Source organism: Chelonus insularis, unplaced genomic scaffold (genome assembly GCF_013357705.1).
Source record: "Chelonus insularis isolate UGA/USDA-ARS -01 unplaced genomic scaffold, ASM1335770v1 contig_63_pilon, whole genome shotgun sequence".
NCBI classification, from domain to species: domain Eukaryota; kingdom Metazoa; phylum Arthropoda; class Insecta; order Hymenoptera; family Braconidae; genus Chelonus; species Chelonus insularis.
In genome coordinates this window covers 149,290-171,168 of record NW_023276680.1, presented here as the reverse complement: position 1 = coordinate 171,168, position 21,879 = coordinate 149,290, and the positions used below count along the sequence as shown (strand labels likewise).

Below are 21,879 nucleotides of genomic sequence, written 5' to 3'. Positions count from 1 at the left end.
TTTTCATCTTATCGATTTTTAGTTAAATATTTAATACCAATAAATTAAAAAATTACCTTTCATTGAATGGATCAACTTTGCAAAAGATATTATTTTTCATGTATAAGTAAGTTAAATAAGTAAAAGAACTACATTACTACTAACTCAAAAGTAATAAACAAAAATTTGAATGAACCTCCTTTCAATGTAAAAATATCAAATATAAAAGACAATTGAACTTTAGAATTGAAATTAATTATTCAAGAAGTCATTAGAGATTGGAAGTAATAGTTTAACGCTTTTGTTTTTCTATCAGACTTGGTATGCTTGACAAGAAAAAAGTATAAAGTAAGAAAATTTGGATCATGTCCAAATAAATAAATCAATAATTAACGATAATAGCATAATTGGATTTTTATAAGATGAGATTTAAAAGAGTATACAGGTTGCACGTAGATGATAGTTCAATTTAAAAAACAAGATTTCAGAGTAAAACAAGGATCAGGAGTATATGCGGAAACTATAGTGAGATGTGTAATAGTGTAGTAGTTACCTAAACCCTAGAGTACCTAGAGAAACGAGTAGGTAGTACGAGGGTTTGGAGAATCTGGCATTAATCCAGAATAGGTAAGAGGTAACATGAGAGTTGTAGTATAGGATTGCTGGTGATGCTCTTGATAGATGGCAAGACAGTGAGTGCAGCAGTATGAGGATAATGCGCCCACGATAAAACTAAGCCGGCTAACACCTAGATAGAAAGAGCCAAAGCTTGGCAGTGTCACCAAATTACTCGAATATTTTGCACCCTAGGGAGCTAACCTATGTCTAACTATTCTATGAGTCTGGCAGTTGACCACTCTTCGCATATGGTCTTATAAACTTCTTAGTTTAAGGATATGTTAACTCTTGATTTTTTTATTTTCCAACAGAAACATGTTTTTTGCAATATAGAACCATGAAATCGAGAAACAAGTGGAATTTTTCGTGAAATTATAACTTTTTCGATTCGTCTTTAAAAGTGATAAAGAGTCTCAAGTTTAAGCATTTTTAAAGAATTATGTTTTATGGGGAAAATGCATTAATTCTACAACTAGACCTGCCAGAAAGTTTAGGAGCACCGTAAGAAACGGTTAGAGAGATAGAGAAGTTACCAGGATAGTAAAGGATGTCATAGGTGTAGAGGTCGATGTCGGCTTATCGCCCGTGAAACTTCTATCGAACGTGCCTTGTACTCTCGCAATTTTCGCTTATCCTCAAGTTTTAGCTATATCCTTTCTTCTTTAGCTTTACTGTGAAACACCACAACCCACTCACTACTTGTCTATTTTCTTCTCTCACTTATTTTCCATCTTTTTTCATTTACCACTACTGTTTCTTCTTCTTTCTCTTCCACTTTCGGACCAGAACAACTTGCGGACTGCGAAAATGATTTAAGAAGATAAATCCGGTAACCAGCCAATTTACCAAGTACGTACTTATCTTCCTTTCTAACAACTCTTGGCTTAATTGGTTAACCTTTCCTCGCACGAACGTATTTTATGAGTTACTCGTTGGCGTCGTACGCCCTCTTCTTGAAAAAAAAGAACTATCGCGATGCGTCATCTTGTTGCAGATATACCTAAGTAATGTATTTTTTTACTTGATATTCTTTTTATGGGTATAATACTCTTCCTTCGATTTTCATTAAAAACTTTAATGTTTTTGCTGAAGTATATAACTATATTTTATGTAGATATATATATAAATATATATAAAGTGTGAATCGATATAAGTATGTATAATTGTAATTATTCTAATATCTAGTTCATCACAGATGAAGCACAAAAACTACTCGTAAAGTAAAAGTTACGTAATTGGTAAAAACTTTTCTCATATTCACGGTAGAAAATGGTTCGCGAAGTAGTATATAACTGGTATTAAATAAATTTATATCGTCTCGACTATTTGACCGAAAAAAAATTTTTTAATAACCATAACAATAATTTTCAATAGACGTTATGCTCCTTTTTATGAAAATATATTCAATAAGTTTTCCTTTTTCTTCTCGAGAAAATTATTAAACTATAATTAGTTTTTCAAGTAATTGCTTTGTTTGGCATTCGGATAAGATTTTGACATTTTCACTGAACAATCTAAGTTATGACTTCCATTTTGATGTTACTTTTCAAAAGTTTTATATTATTATCAATTTACAAAAAATCGATTATTTCTATGTATATTAGATGATTAACACTCATTAAATATACTTCCAAAAAACAAAGTTTCAAAATGTAAAAATATTGTACTATTATATTTTGTATGATAATTAAGAAAAAAAAAAATAATAATTCTGTAATAAAAATATATTTTGAAGTTTTGAAAATAACTTAAAAACTAGCTTATTAATTAATTTTCATAATTTTTTTCAAGAAAAACTTTATTTTAAATTTATAGAAAATCAAATACACGCTTTACATAAATACAAGATGAAAATGGAAGTTGTTTTAATTATAAATTTTATCATAACTCGCTTCAAAATTAAAAAAAAATTAACACAAATATTTTTGTTACATAACGAAACTCAGTTAAATTAAAATTAACTATTGCATGTAAACGTATCAAGTTTTCTACGTAATTATTTTGAAAATTTTTTTATATGATCAAAAAATATCCACAATGATAGAAAAATAAATTAGTAAAATATAATATAAAAATATTTGGTCTACTTATTCGACTGCTTGAGTGAAAACGTATTGTATGACAAGTAGTAATGTTCTATAAACCAATCTACATTTGGACAATAAAAGATGAGATCAATAGAAATAATAAAAATAAAAATAGGTAAGGAAGCAAATTGTTATGATTATTCAATGTAATATCGAGATGCTATGAAATTGGATGTGTTCAAATAACAATCGTAATAATATATTCAGCAAATTCCAGGGTTTCTAAAACTCAAGCATTGTTCAGGCTGCCTGTCAAAATGACTTCAATTGAGTTGGTGAATATCTCAAACCAACTATAATATTATTCTCAAGGCCTATGAACATTAGCATAAATTCGATGGTGGTGTTTGTGGTATAACAGAGCCTCAAAATCTTTGGCCCTTTGTTCACCCTTTGCTTCAATTTTACCCATTTTAGTCCCCTACTTTTTCCGGCTAACACTATTTAACCGCAACTTCAGAAGCTTCTTCAGCTGATGATAATGATGGCTTCTAAATATTGAAATATATACACATTCAAGTCGTTAAGGTATTTTAGATTTATCTCAATGTATAAATACACAGAAAGTAGAAAACAATAGAGATAGAAGGTCGTAGCTTCGTTAGTAAAACCTTTCGCAGTGATTAATTATCTCAGATTTCAGAAACTCCACGGCCATTAATTCTCTTTGATGGAACCATCATCCTACAACTGTATTGCTCGCTTAGAAAATGCTTTAGAACTCTCATTTGTTTTACGTGACTAATTAAAGCCTTATTTTACCATTCATTTATGTCTAAATTTTATCCAACTTTGAGAACATTAAGATAATTATCATTAATATCATCATATTTAGGTATGTGCTTTTTTTAGATACATCGAAATTATCTATAAATGATGATAAATAAATTAATAAGTGTTTTGTAATAATTCAATACGATAATTTATCATACAGGTTGTCTGACCATAATACAACTCGTTCCACTTGCACAGTAAACCACAAGGGTATACAAAGCTTGTTTACCTCTAAAAACATCCAACTTGTGACCTAAATTCTACGCAACGAGTGTTCATTAATTAAGCTTCATTTATTTATTTATTTATGTCATACTACACATAAGAATAATGACTAAATGTTTTACATGTATTACTATCGGTAAACAAATATTTCATAAGGTTTCTATTTGTCTTTCTTTTATGTCCCATAAAAACTACAGACTAGGTAAATGTTCGTTATTAATATACAATGTTTATTATTAATTATTAATGATAACGTATAAAACAGTATATTTATCTAGCAATTAAAGGTAATGTAATACTTTTAATGGAAATAGGGAACTTATAATGAATTGTGTTGGACATTTATTAATAAAAAGAACGAATTAACAAAGCGTAACCCGTTGAGAAAATATTATCTCAATAGTCGATATATATATATTACTGTATAATATATTACTGTACAAAGACTTGAGTTTACGTTATTCATTCATTTACCTATTATTATAATTATAAAGAATTTTTTATTGAAACAAAATTCGAGATTTTTGTACAGTTCTTTAGATAAGTTTGAAAAACTTCTAAATAATAAAAATAATTAGAGAAACTTATAATGAAATTCATTTGCTCATTGTTACTTAGATTTTTTCAATTAATTTATTCAAATTATTCACTAAAAAATCATTTTAATTTTTAAGAAATTTAAATTATAATTGGATTCTTTTGTAGTAGTCAATTTTTTTGCTAAACATATAATTGAACGATCAAAATTTTATCTGTTGTACTCTCTAAAAATAAAGCAGTGAAAATAATGAAATAAACTGTAGAATCAGTGAATATAATACAACTGATTCAAGCAGTGGTTCAATTTACACTGCAAAATTCATAAATATTCACTAATTTTGCAGAATATTTCATTTTTTTCACTGTTTCATTTTTAACGAGTAAAATTTTCTTCAACAGATTATTGTTTTTTATATTATTTAAACGCCAAGTTCAAGTATTGTAAATGTTGATAAGAGCATATTTTTTATAGTTAATCCAATTATTGTTAATGTAAATGGTTGAAATTTATGCATGTTAGAGACTATGTTAAAAATTATTTTCAAATAAATGCTTAATTTTTTTCTTTACGACACATTTTCATTATGCAGCTGGTGTTAATGCAGACTGAACATGTTATGGGTTAAGCTGAGCCAAACAGTAGTAAAATGTTTCCTCCCTACTTCTCTCTACGCTGTTGGCACTTTACTTCCGTTTATTCCGGAATGTATTTTTTTTATTAAAAAAAAATTTTCTTCCATTGCTACAATAATCCAACGTACTGCAATTACTACATTTATTCAATAATACTTTTCATTAAAAATTTATTTGAACGATTAATGTTCTAATGTTTTCATTAGTTGTTTTTTTTTTCTGAAATTTTAAACTAATGCTCAAGTTTACTAACCATTATTTATTGTTACAAAATAAATTTCATTGAAAATTATTGAGTGTAGAAAATTATTGATGATTTATTTATGATATTGGAAAGGAATTAATTCTTATAAATTGACTTTAGAATTTTTCCTGCAACTATCTATTACTATAAATGTCCGAAAGTATAAGATCTATTAACGAACCTTAACGGTATGACCCTCATGACCCTCTTTACTAGCTTCTACGATACATGTCGGCATTCAGGCCGATAGCGTCCACAGTCAAGCTACATTTATAGCCGACGTAATCTTTCGTAACAGATCGCTTAAGACTAGTCAATACTATCCTTTTAAGTTGTTGGTATCACATTTTATTAGAGTGAGATTTTAATAAAATAAATAACTAGGGGAACTTTCATCGTCTAACATCGACTGTGTATCTACGAAATATATCATTAATTAATGTCATAAATTCTAGTATGACAAAATGTACTGTCAGAGTGAAAATAAATTTTCTCTTTATCTGGTTTGATTAATTTTTCGAATACAAATACAAATGCATTCAGCATAGATATATACTGATAGTAGTATACAGGATTAACTTTATTGCAAAGTTGAACTCTATTAAGTAAACATTTAACGAATTTATTAAAGAAACATCAAAAATTAATTTTAAATTTGGTCATTTCAATGACATGCACATGTTAATTTATTACAAATTTTTGATAAAAGTGAATTTTATGAGAAAATAGTTGTTCTATTATGGCTTGGTTAATCTTTTAAAATAATTAAGTGAAAAATGCTCGTGAATTATTGCACAGATAAACCTTCTTGCATAAACATTGAAAAATATTTTAAATTAAAATGTTTAGCTCATGAAAATTGTGATTCAACTGCAGCAGATGTGTACTGGCCCTTGACAGTCTAAAATTTTATTAAAATGCTATTTTGACAAATAAAAGAAATTGAGAATATTTTTTATTGGTCAGTAATGACATTCACAAAGCAACGAAATTATTAATGAGAGAAATATGCCATCGATAAAAGAAATTTAAAGTTAACAACATACTAATGATGAAAACAAAACAATCGTAAATTAGTACTCGTCACATATCGCTTCTAATAAATCTTAAAATATTTGACGCAAAAATAAGAATCATTTTTACTCTATATATTTAATATGAAAGTAATGAATAATTTAGAGTAGAAGAAAAATTATTTTAAATTTTCGAACGAAGATAGCAAGTTAATTGAAATTCAGTTCGCTTAATCATATTTTATTACAACGTATTATCGTACAATACCAACTCACGTGAATTTATCAAAATATGGATAATTTTATTGGTGATACAAAATTAGAAATAATTTGATAAACTGACAAAGAAAAATTTTAATCAGAGATGCTCGGACTATTCTGTTTCATTTCCATTTACAATACATTCATGTCAGTTTGATAATTTCTAAGTGTTGATTCTTTTAGTTATTATAGGTGATGTTTCGGCCATGAAGAATAATATTTTGAATGATGCTATACGTATAGATTAATTATAATTGTCTCCATTCAATTGTTTTCATACTCACTACAAATGTTCATAAATGTTTCAATTAATCTTCTTACTTTTGGTGATGTTGGGAGAACCAAATATTCTCCTCAACTTACTCTATATAATTTCATGTAAATCTCATGTTTAATTATTTACAAGTATCACAATAGTTTTTGATTCATAAGATTAAACTGAAAGTTATTATGAATTCATGAAATCCAAAAAATAAATCTACCTTAATCTCTTGTAAAAGTAGATTAGTATTTCATGCAAATAATTAATTAGTTTATAAATGAACTATTCAGCATAACTTTTTAATTAAGTTCGATCTAAAAATAATGAAACTAACTAAAATGGAAGCTCAACTATTATGTTTGTTCAGTGAAGGTATACAATCAATTTTTTGAAGGTACATTACATTGAAAAAGCATTTTCAATTTATAAATTTCACACGTATCGTTGAAATGACGCTACTTCAACAGCTTTTGCATAAAGATGTAGTACCCCAAAGCGACAATCGTTATGTTATAAGAATAAAGTGAGTCAAAATCGATTCAATCTCACTTTTTCATTAGAACACGGTAAAGTTGTCGTATACAGCATTGTTAGAGAAATCTATTCAAGATATTTGAGAATGTCGAATCGTTGACTCAATGACGAATTCAAAAATTTTTCTCTTTTTTCAGAAAAAATCTTTTGAAAATGTACTATTCTTAAAGGAAACCCCCAAAATCATTAACTAAGAAAACTTGATAATAAAATATCAGTTTAAGAAAAAATATTTCCTATGAAAAATAAATCAAACTCAAATTACGGATTTCAAGTATGGCATGAAAAAATAATTAAAATAATTAATAAAATGTTACAATAATAATTTGTTACTAAAAGTTTTTCTTCATCTAATTTCCAACGTAGTTGCATCCTTTTTATGATGTTTTTTACTACATAGTGTTGTAGTTCTTATCTATTTCTATGCAACAGCAAAAAATTTGAAGCTTAAAGCTTTCATATAGACAAAAATTGACATGGGCTTTTGTTTACTAGTGTAGTGGTAAAACAATGTAATGTATGAGTCATCAAATCCTTATAAATGCACTGTAAAGTTACTTTTTACCAGAATAAATACATTCTGTACAAGTAAATATATGGAATATAAATTCGAGCATACACATAATAAATAATATCAACAAAATATGTTGATGACAAACAATGTTCTATATTTTAGAATATACCCGAGTCAGGATTTTACTCTTATTCAGGGTTCAGCGGCAAAATAAGAGTAAAATTCTGACTCGGGTAATATTATAAATGAAATATACTATTAATGGTAACTGAATCTTATAATGAAAAATTGTAATAGTTGAGCTTCGGGAAATAATATATTATTTCCCAAGTCAGAATTTTACTATTATTTTTGCCGCTGAACCTCCTGACAGAATTATTTTTCCGCTGAACCTGCTTACTATACTTTATTTAAAATAAAAATTTTTGTCTTCATCCAGAATATCTACGCGTTGTCTATAATTATTATGAATTTATTTATGAAATGTATACTATTAAATTAGTTTTATCAACATTTGACGATTAAAAATTATTTGTAATGATTTAAAATAATTTCTAATAGTTAGTAATGGCGAGGAAACATTTCTATAATAGCTAATTGTTTATAACATTACATTATTATATTTAATATGATTATTTTATTACTACTGAGTACAGAATGTTTTTATAAACTATTTTTAATAGTATTCAGTTCTTTTGATTAATATTTATTAAAAAAAAAATTATTAAGTTACTTTTAATAAACAGTGATTATTAATTGCAACTTTTAAAAATTTTTTTTTTATTTTGTATATTTTAATTAATTTTTCATTATAAGATTGAGTTACCATTAATAGTATTTTATTTATAATATTAATTATTATGGATTTAAATAAGTAGAAAAAAAAAAGTTTATAAATTCGACACAGCGCAGTGGATGCAGGAACCTGGACTCGATCTCTCGATGTTAAGCGAAATTTCTCGTGTACAGAACTTGGATGGGTGACCACCGGGAACATCAACGATTTTTCTCTACTTCCTGCTAGACCCCCTGAATGAAAAAATCCCTCTGAACCCCCTGAATTTTTTTTTACGTTAAACCCCTTGAAATTATTTTTGCCGCTGAAGCCCCTGAATTTTTTAAAAATATTATGCCGCTGAAGGCCCTGAATCGGGAATTATGAAGGGGGTTCAGGGGCAAAATATAAAAATATTTTATATTATTTTTCTTATACGAAAAAATAATTTTTTCCCGCCGATGCTCCTGACTTCAGGAGGTTCAGCGGCAAAATAAGAGTAAAATTCTGACTCGGGATAAATTTATGTAATTTTCACGTAAAAATAGATTATATTCAAGCCTAACTGGTTGATCAGTTATTATAGTTATTAGATAAAGCTTTTATGTTTATTTTAAAAAATCAATATTTACTCATTGAAATTTTATACCCAATATAAATTCATTCTAACTGGGTCACGTGTTATCATGATGTACTGTTACAAGTATAAGGAGAATATTTGACAGAGATTAAAACAAAAGTTTTAACTTTGATGTATGAAGTTTTTTAAATTTATCATAAATTTTTTAGCTAAAAAATAATTTAATAATACAAACACAGAATGATGAGACCTCTTTATTCGTTTTATGAAGGACTCGTAAGAAAAATATTATTTCAAACCAATTATAAAAATATTCCAAATATTTTAATGTGAACTCACGCAACTTTGAAAAGTGTATTAGACCAATTTTTATATAAAGTAAATTAAATACTTAATTTTTTAAAAAGTGTTTTCTCAAAACTTAAAATTTATATTTATTTTCAAGTTAGAGTTCCTAATCGATTAATCTGTTCTACGTGAATCTATAAATTGTAAAGATAAATTTTTTCTATGGTACAGAAAATATATAACAAGAATGATCACAAGGACAGTAATTTTTAAAAATAGATATAATTAACTTCTATTTGTAAAATATTAATAATGCCTATCAACAAAAGATTATGCAATAAAATAATTGCTTCTTGATAGTTACTGTATCCGGCAAATGTAGAAACTTCCCTTCTCTACATTACCGTAAAGACATTTATTCCGAATTCATCTGTACTCCAGAAATTCGCCACACTTTAGAGATTGGAATAAAGACGGTAGTTATTATTACGGACTGAGTATAATTAACAATTGTAAGATCTATTCAAATGAACATAAAGAAAGTACCAATATACTATTGTCATTATTTCAAAATAAATGCAAATGAAAAATTGAAGTATGATAATTTTTAGTTGAAAATTACAACTTTCGTTAGAATTGAAAATAAAAAATATGATATGAAATAATTTCCATACAGTTATTAATACAAATATAGAAATGAAAGACACACATTTCATGTATTATGTTCGCTCTTTTAAATTGAAATGCACAGTTGCCAAAATTTACGTGGAATAGGAATGAATATTTATCGATGCGTTAAACATTCAAATTATTTTTAATTTAAATTTAAAGCTCATGAAAAATATAATTTAATTATCACAAACGTATAAATTTATTCTGTATTTCACTTGTTGACATTTTATGAAAATTAAGTCATAATATTGGTTATAAATAATTATAAAATACAAAATTATAGTTAGTTTCATGATTTACCAGTTGTCGAAATGTGTATTTACTCTAAATTATATCAGAAATTCAGTTAACGTTAAATAATTGAATAATAAAAATTAATGGACATTAGTTTAACACATTGATAAAAACTGAATATATATATTTATAAAAATAACAAAAGTAGAATAATTTAATTTTTCAAATTTTTGGGCCACAAGATAATATCCAATAATTGAATAATTTGCAATGCTAAACCTGAAATAAACGTTCTAATGGCGTAGATAAATGTTTTGATAATGTACAAATAGTTAGCATAAAATTACAGTCACTCCGGTAAAATTCGAGGAGAGGAATGTAAAAAATTTCGTTGGAAATATGTATCCCAACTTCACGTTATTTATTGCGGTGAAATTTAAGTTTTATCGATTTATTGTGATTCGAAACAGTGAATAAGTGAAGTTTGTTATTTAAATTAATTTTATCATGATGTCGGTTCCGTAACAGTTGAACGAAATTATCATCATCGTACAATAGAGTGTAATAACAAATGAATTTTCATTGCTTGCAAGAAATTCTAATTATTCCGATATCCATAGCAAAAAACTCCATCAACGTATCAATTATTATTCTCGTGATACATTGGTAATTAAGTGTTGATGGTTGAGTAACCGATCAATCTAAAATTTATATTCACGACTGTTAATTCATTTCAATGGGGAATTGATGCTATAAATATTGTACTAAAAACGTAATTCCACTGGTAATCAAACGGAAGATAATTGACCCTTCATGGTATTGATTAATCTAACGTTAACAAATAAACGTTATGATGATTGATGCGTATTATGTACACTTAAATAAGAGCAATCACTAAAGATGCTTATAAAGCTTTAAAAATTCATCACTATTCCTAAAACTCAGTCGAGAATATTTTCTACAAACTTCACGATACATTCAAGTTAATGACTTTTAATGAAAAAATAACTAATCACTGACCTTGTACGACAAACGGGATAAACGCAACGACGTAAAGAGCCGTAACAAAATCGTGAATCGGCGACATCCATCTATTATAAGATAAAACACTACACAACAACACTTCGCTCCGGGATCTCGGGGCGGACTGACAATCTTCACACTAAGGGTTCGAGTTCCACGCGCTTACTGGGTCCTTTCTCATCCCCTACCATCAAGACTACCACTACCTCTGCGGGATAGTCGAGATGGTACTTTATTCGCATGCGCTAGACTATCCTTTCACGTGTCTTTCACAATCACCACTCTCAGTACCGCCTTCCTCATCGTGACACACGCTAAAACGAATATAATATGACTAGAATGAAAATGCATTTTGACTTTGGCTCTGAATACGAAAGTTTTATTAGATTTATTAAATGATTTAATTAAATTTTTCAACGCCTTTCAGTATGCTTTAATTTTTATAATAGAAAGAGCATAAAACAATTTTTCTATTGATTCGTATTCATCGTGGTTTATTATTTTACCTTTGTACAGAATATGAATGAAGGAACATTTCTTTAAATAAAGATTAAAAAAAATTTCTGAATATTTCTTTTTTATGAAGAAGAAAGTAGGATTATGGTCCAGTCGTTAATATGGCCCATTCGATTATTATGCGAGAAATTTTGAGAAGCGATGATTGGTGATAATTTAACGGAGTAAAATGTAATTGAAGAAAAACAAAAAGTGACCCATAATCTTACCTTCTCCTCTATTAATAACATCTAAAAAATTTTAATTAGTAAGATTAATGAAAACTTTCTTTTTTAGTGATAAATTAAATTGTTTGTGTCTTTAGAACAATTTATAAAATATATTAGATTTGCTTACATTGTCTCAATTGGTTGAAATTTAAAAATTAATAGAGTAGTATAGTTTTTGATATTTTTCATGAAAATTTAATAACAAACGTCTAAGGTAAAATTTAATATGTTTACGTCGATTCTAATAGTTAATAATAATTCTAGATAGTAAATGGAATGAAAAATACAATAAATATTTAAATATTTATATATTTTACTTAACGATGGAACTATGGATATAGAATGAACTTTATTTTAAATAAACGTCTGAAAATCCCACATCAGTTTATAAATAGAAGGTTTTTTAACATTTTAATTGAATTAAAAATTATTAATTCAAAATAATCGATTTGTACAGAGAAATTGATTCCTTTGGGTTTTTTTTTATAGAAGAATCTTAATCAGTATCGATTAAGCAAAATAATTATAATGTTAGATTTTTGAAAATACATATACGAAGCTATTGATTAATATATAACAAAGATATTTTTTGTACTTTATTATTCATAGATTTTTTATTATCAATAAACTTCGTCTTATCGGGATAAAAATATTTCGTACAAATAAAGCTATCTAGAGAACGTAAAAATATAAAAACTTGCAAGAAAGTCGTCATTATGTTCTTCCCTAGAATTCAATAATCGATGATAGGAGGCAAACACAGAAATAACGTAGATACTCTACTGCTGCAGATGTGCATCATGAATAATACCTGTAGAAATAATAATGCTTTTCCCTTACGTCGATGAAAATGCGGTGGAATATGTGTTCCAGAATATTGCTAACGCTCTTTTCTAAATGAAATACCCTCATTGCTCTTTTATATTTTATCCTGTTACTAAACATGACTAAAATTAGATACATAAATGTTGTTATCATATCACAAATAGCAAATTATTTTTTATTTTTTTTTAATTATTTAGGGCTAAGAAATAAATTTCACTTTAAGTCAATATAAAAATGTATCAAATTTTGATAATTTATTAGATATTTCATTTATTTGCTTATCGATTAAAGTGTTACCTATGTGTTAATATAAAAAATTATTTTTTTGGTTGAGAAAAAATCTTAAACATATATATCTTGAAAGCGGTAAAATTAGTCAATTTTATCTATTTCGATCGTTAGATATTTCATCAAGTTTTTAAATTGTAATCCCAAAAAAAAATTACGAACATATCAACGAATTAATAAACTACAATAAATTAATCTTATAATCACTACTCAAAACATAAAAACTGTTAAAATGTATGAAAAATACTATTAAAAATAAATTAATATACAATTCATTTATAACTTTTGATTATTAAATTACCAATTAATAATATCTGTGATAATTTTATGCAATATCTGAATGAATATACAGCGTTACTTGTTTAGGAGATGTAGAATGAGCTATAAAAACTTATTTGAATATGTAATGAACAATTTTCGATTAATTAATATAGAAATGCGAGTATGAGAAATAGAGAGCAACTGCAAGAGAAAGAGAAAAAGAGAAGATAAAAGTGAAGTAGAGATCGAGAAAGTAAGAAAAAAAGCCAGACATAAAATAATGTTGAAACAAGGATAGCGATGTAAAAAACAAGTGAATAAAATCAAGCATCGTTTTTTCTCTCAAGAAATATTTTTTTACTCAATTACACCAGTTTCAACTGTCTCATTTAATTAATGAAGATGTTATGTATATGATAGATATTTAACCCTGAAACAAACGTAAAATAAACAACTACTACTGCAAAAAAAAAACAATACTATGACAAATGGTGACACGTACAAAATATTTCTATCTAGTTTGATTAAAGTTTTTGACATAAGTAGTGGAAAGCTCAAAAAATGCTAAGATCTCAATCACACACGGATTGATTTGAAATACCTTCGATTTATTTCTACTTTTCCATGTCAGTTTGCTAGATTAGGTTCGTGATTCGCGCACGTGGTGACGCGGAACGTGAACACGTGTAACGAATACCTTCCTGCTCGTAACACCAATTCTCCTTGATATAATCTTTCATCTTAACCTCAATTTAGGTGGAAATACCACCTGAAAACTGATCACTGCACGTCAAATTGAAAAACCAAACAATTGAGAAATCGAAATTGGGATTCTCATGTATCTACAACTATATTTAATTTATATGCTGAACTTGTATAATATGATGACTCTTCTAGATTTAATTATTTCAACAGAATCAATATGACATCATGCGACCGGAAATGTTTGAAACATTCAGAATGATGTCCGAACAAGTATACTAGTATACAGAGGTAAAGTTTCTTACTATCTCGGACTATCTTATTTTATTTAATTCCCTTCCTATCTCTATCTGTTTCTAAATCGCGCTACACATTCGTATAAACCGCCTGGGTCTTCCAAACTTTACGGCTGTTTCTCAACTTTGTTCGTCTCTATATACCAGTCAACCCAATGACGTGTTTCTAGCGCTTCCTTTTCATTCTTTGAGTTGCACCAATTCTTTGCAATACTCCATATCTTTTTATTCTTTATCCTATTGCCGTTCTTCACACGTTCAATCTTTTTTCCGCCAACTTTTCTTTCTACTATTTCTTTCAATGTTCTGTAACCATTCAGGAGCAATTGGTGAAAAAGTTTGTACAATTTATTTCTGACATATATCGTGTTCATGACAGTCTTGAATTAGTAATACTAATTTTAACATAAACTACATTATCAGTTCTATAACTCAACTAAAATATTTAGAAATTTCCTAAAAGTGAGATTTTACATTCGTTTTAGGGCTACAATTGTTTAGTAGTTGCAATTACTGAATATTTTATTTTGTAGAACTAATAGTTTTCTCAAAAATAAATTAAAAATTTGTTAGTTGAAGAAAAAATATGGATAATACAAAATCAATTAATTAACCAACTCACAAAAAATTAACCGGAGCCTAATCACAAAACTTGAATTAGAGAAAATAGTGCTGTATTTGATAAGCGTGAAAATAGAATAGTTCCAGTTGAACTAATCATTACTATTTTTTTGGAATAAATTTGAATGAAAGGTAATATGATGATAAAATTTATTTTTATGTAAAGTTATAAATTCCTAAACTAAAAAAAACTTGTAATTTTTAGAGATAGTATTTATAAAGTATAATTTTACATGATACGTTATTTTAATTTGATTTTAGAGGAAATTGATTTTTTTAAAATTGTTATATGAAATCTAAATGCTGGAAATAGAGAGTCTAAATCAGTTGATTTTCCTGCCAGCAATACTTTAGAGTATTGTTACCACTGGTTTGGAATAGTAAAACGATTGAAAGTTGGTAAAAAATAAAAGTAAATTAAAAACACGCGTTCGTTGTCCTCAAACGTTAAGCAATAATTCTTTCAAGTGTCCAATGAAGCGAATAAGCACGCTGAAAGCATGAAATTGCACTAGAGCTTGTGACCATTTTCAGCAAGAGCGTTATCCTAAAAGTTTCCCAAATCTAACAGTAGCGAGTACAAAACTCTTACTTGTGGATTTGCGTGTTTGCCACAAAATTTGCATTGAAAACAGTCTGTCGAGGCGACAAAGAAAAGCAAAGAATTTCCATGTTTTCCATGTACTGAGATAAGGTTAAGTTCATTGTAGATTTTCACTACTTCTTTTTTTTTTACTCTTCCATTTGTCGTTTCTTGCCTTCGAGAAATCCGGTAATTCAATTTTCAAAGAATGCAAAAAATAGTTCTGCTGAAAAGAATGTGGAAATTGGAAGGAATGAAAGTCTTCCGCAATACTCCAAGTTAGTTTTAAAAGACCGAATAGCAGTACCGTTCAACTGGTTATACTGCACCCTCCTCTTACCGCATATACCCGGTACAATAAAATCTAACAATCAATTCTGACCTTTTTTTATTGAACAGCATAGCTAATACTCAACAAGCAAGTTCTAGATTGTTTTTTCTTCTACTAACTTATTGAAAATACATCATAGTAACATTTTTTATATACACTGAAAAAATAGCTTTCGTATTTGAATTAAAATGTTATAAGCCATATAATCGAACGAAACAAATAATTTTTTGTTTCAAATCTAATAAAAATATTTTAAATGCATATAACAAATATATTTATGCTTTTTATAGAACGTTAAAAAAGTATTAATTCATAAAAAATATCAGAAATATTTAAATTAATAAAATAAATTAAACTAAAAATCAATTGTCAGATCAAATCATTAATTGTATCAATAGAATAAGTTTATTTAGAGGATTCATTTATCTATTGAGTTTTCATCTTCTGTAAAAATTATCAAGAGCAAAAAAGTAAAAAAAAACGTCAAAGCGAATTCATTTTGAATTCTTTAAATACCAAATCACTCAGAAATCGTTTTTAAATTTCTTATGGCAGATTTTTCAAAAGCGATTTCAAAGGAAAAATGTTTACTTTCGGTGAAATTGAAATTCTGATTTAATATTTGAAGATACTTGCATTTCTACACATCTGACCTAAACACTAGCAAATTTTGGATTTTCTCATCGACGCTTTCATTGAGTATAAGTGAGTTTACTGAACAAACACAGACACTAACAAATCATTTTTTTTTTAAACCACTCTTTTAGTATTTTCTATCTTGATATAAAAAGACTTAAAGAAAAGTACTTTAAACGTTGATGCAGTAATCTTTGAAGAATTGTTGAGATGCTAAAATTCAAAAATAGATCTACTTCAATAATTTCTTGAACATCAGTTCTTTCTGTAATTATCATAAATAATGAAACTTGAATTTTAGAAATAAATTTTATGTATTTTTATAAATACTTAACTTTTCATTGTGTATCGAATAAAACATTAATCTTAGCATGATGAGATGTACATAAGATAATGTAAATATATTTTAGAAATTAACCCAACTCATACTTGAAAATATAATTTATGAGAATAACAAGAATTTAATACTTATTTAGTATTCTATTCGGTATTTCCTTGAGACATGCTAAGAATTAGTTACAAATATCAATAACGTTGTGCAATCACAAATCGCATCAATAGAACTTTGATGAATGAGTTGCTTGAAAGGAAGTCTAATTAGTTATATGAGCGATTCTGTGGACTTACTATAGAAGCATGCTTTCCAAGTGGACCAGAACATCGGAACGTGCTTGCAGGCCATCAAAGATCATAGGTTAGTACAGCAAACGCTCGTACATCGTTGATCCGACCGCTATCACCATTATTCTAGCACATCGCTTTGACGTTTGTACTTGCCTGAGGATAAATTGGCTTTTCCAAAGAGCGTCTGGCAAACAAGTAAAACCATTCAAAAACTATTGGGCGAAATCCACTGAATATCTTCTGATAAAAATCAAAGGACAAAAAATTCAACGTTTTCCTATTTATTTATGGGCACTCTGCAAACTTTGGCTATTTTAAAGGAGCTAATTTCGTCTTCAGACCAACTCAATTTCGATTGTACAATGAAAACTGCAGTAATAATTCATAAGATATTTCTTTTATTGCGTCAGTATTAACATAAGAAATTTGTCATTCATTTAAATCTGACCTGAAAAATTAATTATCTTACTGACAGTTATCTTATTCGATAAACCTAAGTAATTCAATTAATTTTTAAGCTCGTTGAGATTAATAATTTTATTATTGAATGAAATGTATAATTTAATTAATCATATTGAATCAATGACACTTTTCCGATAGTTACATTATTTTTAATGAGTCATTTACGAATACCCAGATTTTATTGAGATTTTTTATTTTTTATGTCACTTTGTATGAACATAATACAAATTGAAGAAAATATTTATAGAATTTTTTATGTGAATTTTTGTGAAAGATACTATATTATTATGGAATTCATATGTTTTAATATGCTTGATTTTTTTAAAAAATTTGAATTATTTCAATAATTTTAAAGTTTATTTTTTGAACTTTTTTCCTAGAAAAAAACTAATGGTAAAATATGTCACTTGTAAGACCATAACAGGTTATAAAAGAGACAATCTTTGTGACATAAAGGACTATATCAAAGCTTCAAACCCTTTTTGTTACAAATGTGTTTTAGTGCTTGAAAATACATTAGATTTCCGATCTTTTTATTTTTCAATGATAAATGCAATTTCCCAGAATAATTTATTATTTGAATAATGAATATTTATATATTATTCTTGTGATATCTAAATTTATATTTCATTGAGAATTTCATCCCTGAAAATTCAGTTAATCTAAAATGAAGGATAACAAATGGGATGAGTTGATGACCTACAATCTCTCTTACTCTAATTCTCTCATCAGCGCTTGATGTATACGACAATGCTACGCGCAAAGTTAATACCCAAGCTCTAGAGTCTCGAGTCAACGCCTGAATCTCTATTTAGTTTTAACGAGGGAACAAAGGCGTTCACCTTCGGACATCAAAAGTTACCTTTGTGCTGCACTCGATAACAATAATGAATCGTTAGCTAGATTTAGCTTTACAAATTGTTCTTGGTTAGAAAAATTCTTTTGACGTATTTTACACGACTCTTCATCTATTACTATTAATTTTTGATAATTATTAATCTTATTATTCAAGTATTGGAACTCAATTGGAAACTATAACAATTAACAGGAAATAATTCAAACTATTTCGAATATATTGAGCAAAATTTTTTTACTCGTATCAACGTAATTCCTTGTTAACTCAGTAGAATATTTTTTTGTCTATAAAACTAGTTGACTAAAAGAATAATTCTTCTGTTAGAGAGGAAACTTATTTTTTAATGTCAATATTACATCTGATAGTTATACATGTTATATATACATTTCCAATATTTTTTAATGCAGAAATGATCGAACGAGTTTATTGAACGAAAATGAAGCTAGCGAAGCTATGTTCATATATTACTAACTCTATAATCCGTTGCGACTAGGATATTATCTAGAGAAAGCTGCTTCATATATCTGATTACGAAAACATACCGTTATTTCCGTCCACCAGATTGTCTATTTCCATTTTTTATTTTTGTCTTCATGGCATTGTTCAATAAAGAATAAAATGATTTATCAACCTAATTTGCTATTTAAGAAGGAAGGGAATTTTTCAATAAACGAAATGAAATTACACCATAAATATATTTAAAATTACCATCATAAAAAATAGTTCGAAGTTTCAAACTGAACAAAAATTTTGGAAGAACAGTTAAGGGACACCAAACATTTTAGGCTTTTATTTACTCCAGAATTTATATATAAGTTTATTATTATATTTAAATATTCAAAAATAAGCCCATACTCTTAATATCAATACAATTTTAACATAACATTGCTTATAACAAATTTTTACTTTACATCTCCTCCTGCTATATTTTGGTTCAAGCTTTCTTCCATCTAAATAGGTTCCATCGATGACTCGATTGGCGGTTTTTATGGTACAATTCAACATGTCATTGACGCAACTATATAGTTAAACATACATAAAAGTCTTTAGAGACATGAAAAGAAAAACACTATGGTGATCGACTCTTCTTCCTCTGATAATATAAGCATGCCTAAAGACAGTGGAACCATTCAGGGATAGATGTTTCGACTAGACTTCGAAGCGTTTTGTGGTAACCAAAGTTATTCTTGGAATTTCTCCATAAACTCATTATCCAGCTTTGAAATCTTCGTATTATTATTTGCAAAAAATTCAAATAGACTCAATTAATAGAATGGCAACAGGTTTTTGACTTAAAATTCTTTTTTTTTTATTCATAGATTATGTTGTTATAATTTATGATTCATTAATTCATTTATGACACTAATTACATGTCAGGAATTATTGATAAATCAGACTAAGATTACTTGGTAGAAAATCAAATAGAAAATAATCTAGATCGAGTTTATTCTAATTTAATATATTATAAATAGGAATCGATTGAAACCATACATTTTTAGTAGCCATATGAGTCTTTTATTTTGAATTATACGACACAATAGAGAAATAACTTTTTAAAAAAAAGAGAAAATTTTTATGGGAATCATTTAACATGAAAAAAATTCAAGATTTTTCTTCTAAATTTACGATTAAAGGAAAATTTTTTTTTAATATAAAACCATGGTTCTTTGATAAATTTTGTAAAAATAATTATCTAAGCAATTTAATTTTCTAAGTATAACAGATTAATTTTATATTCTTGTTGATTATGGGAAAAAAATATTAGGTTTAAGCATTTAATTTTAATTGTTTGCTCTTAATCCTAATCTATCCTATTCAAACGTACAATGATAAATGTTATTGAAATCTAAGAAAATATATAATTTTAACTATTGAAAAAAATTAACATTTCAAAACTGCTGACTTAAATCCTTTCGTGACATTTCTAGTTTTATTTTTTATTATAATCTGTTTATTAAAATATTGTTAAATTGCATGTGTAAACAATAATTTGTTGATGAAATAAGCAAAAATAATAAGTTTAAAGTTTTTTGGATAGAAAGTTTATTTATTGAATGTGGACTATTCGTCTTTTAGGTCACTTTAGAAAAAATGATCAATATGTGAAGTATTTAAAAACAAAAACGGAAATAAGAAATAAACCTCATGTTAAGTAGATTATTTGAATAACAAGAATAAATGCGAAAATGAATCATCTACATATGGACATCTACATACTCATTTAAATAAGTATCAAACTTTAATCATTCCATAAGTAACTTTTAAAAATAACTTGAACATACAAATTTTTAATTAAAATGATCATATAAATTCAAACATATATCAGTCGAGTATTTTTTTTAATTTTCAAATATAAATCATTTATTAATTGTGAGAAGAACAATACAGTTATTTATCAATTAATTAAAATCTGATTGTTATTCGTATCATTAATGAATTGGATAGTGAAGATGCTATTACACTAGTTCTATTGTTCGCATCTCAGTCCATTAGCCTGACAGATCTAACAGTGTATACGAAAGGGGAATTGGTCGCTTTGCAAATCACGACATGGCCACCTGGATGACTGTGATAGACAGGATAATGCGTGGTTAAATGAAATAATACAAGGAAGCAATTAACCACCTAAGATATCAGTTTTTAGTGATTAACCTCTCATCAAATTGCTCATTTATGTATATGTTTACTAATAATATATATTATCAATACAAAACTCTTTATATTAAATACAAACTAATAGTAAAAAGTTTTATGTGTTGGGAAAAATAAACCATTAAATTTCATTATTGCTGGTAATTATCAATTTAAAATTATATCTCATGTTAAAATAACTTTATGGAGGGTGATTGGCTTCATAATATATTTGCTTCGTATCAGTTTAGGTGATACTAGGTGGCACAACCTCATCATTACAACAAATCAATGCTTATATTCAAACAAATTTACTCATGAGTGAATATCACAGGATATTAATGTGTGAATGTGTACTGCTTTTATCGATATTGTATTGTTGCAACAGATTGGATATTTTAATTATTATTGCATTCAAGGAACAATTTTAGAACAGAAATGATCAAATTTAGACTAAAAGTTATAAAAAAAAAATCAATCAATCAACTTAGGTGCAAGAACAAAAATATGTGACAGCCACAAAAGGAAATATATCTTATGGTTCTCTTTATAAATTCAACAAAAATTAATTGTTGCTGAAACAAATTTTCAACCTATCACAATTACAAAGTCATTTTTTGCCAAGGATAAGAATTTTTATCACGGAACTCTATACTGTATCTTGGCATAGAATGAAAATTTTTAATATTAGTGCTGGAAGGAGCTCATATATAATCGTATTGAGGTTAATAGTCAGTGAGTTTATTTCTACTAAACAGTAAGTTATCATACGGTGAAGCAGT

General features: G+C 27.2%; 1 protein-coding gene across 3 annotated transcripts in view; it reads right to left on the bottom strand.

The window, feature by feature from the left end:
- The window catches only part of LOC118070516 (neurotrimin-like), a 118,338-nt gene that overhangs the window by 53,886 nt on the left and 42,573 nt on the right, over positions 1–21,879 (bottom strand). For 2 of the 3 annotated variants that reach the window (XM_035089149.1, XM_035089151.1), the window contains exon 1: positions 11,254–11,400. The exons of the other annotated variant lie outside the window; for it this stretch is intronic. In XM_035089149.1, the coding sequence (XP_034945040.1) occupies positions 11,254–11,320 (67 nt within the window). In that variant the 5' untranslated portion in view covers positions 11,321–11,400. Of the gene's footprint in view, positions 1–11,253; positions 11,401–21,879 lie in introns of those variants that run through there. 3 annotated transcript variants of the gene reach the window in all.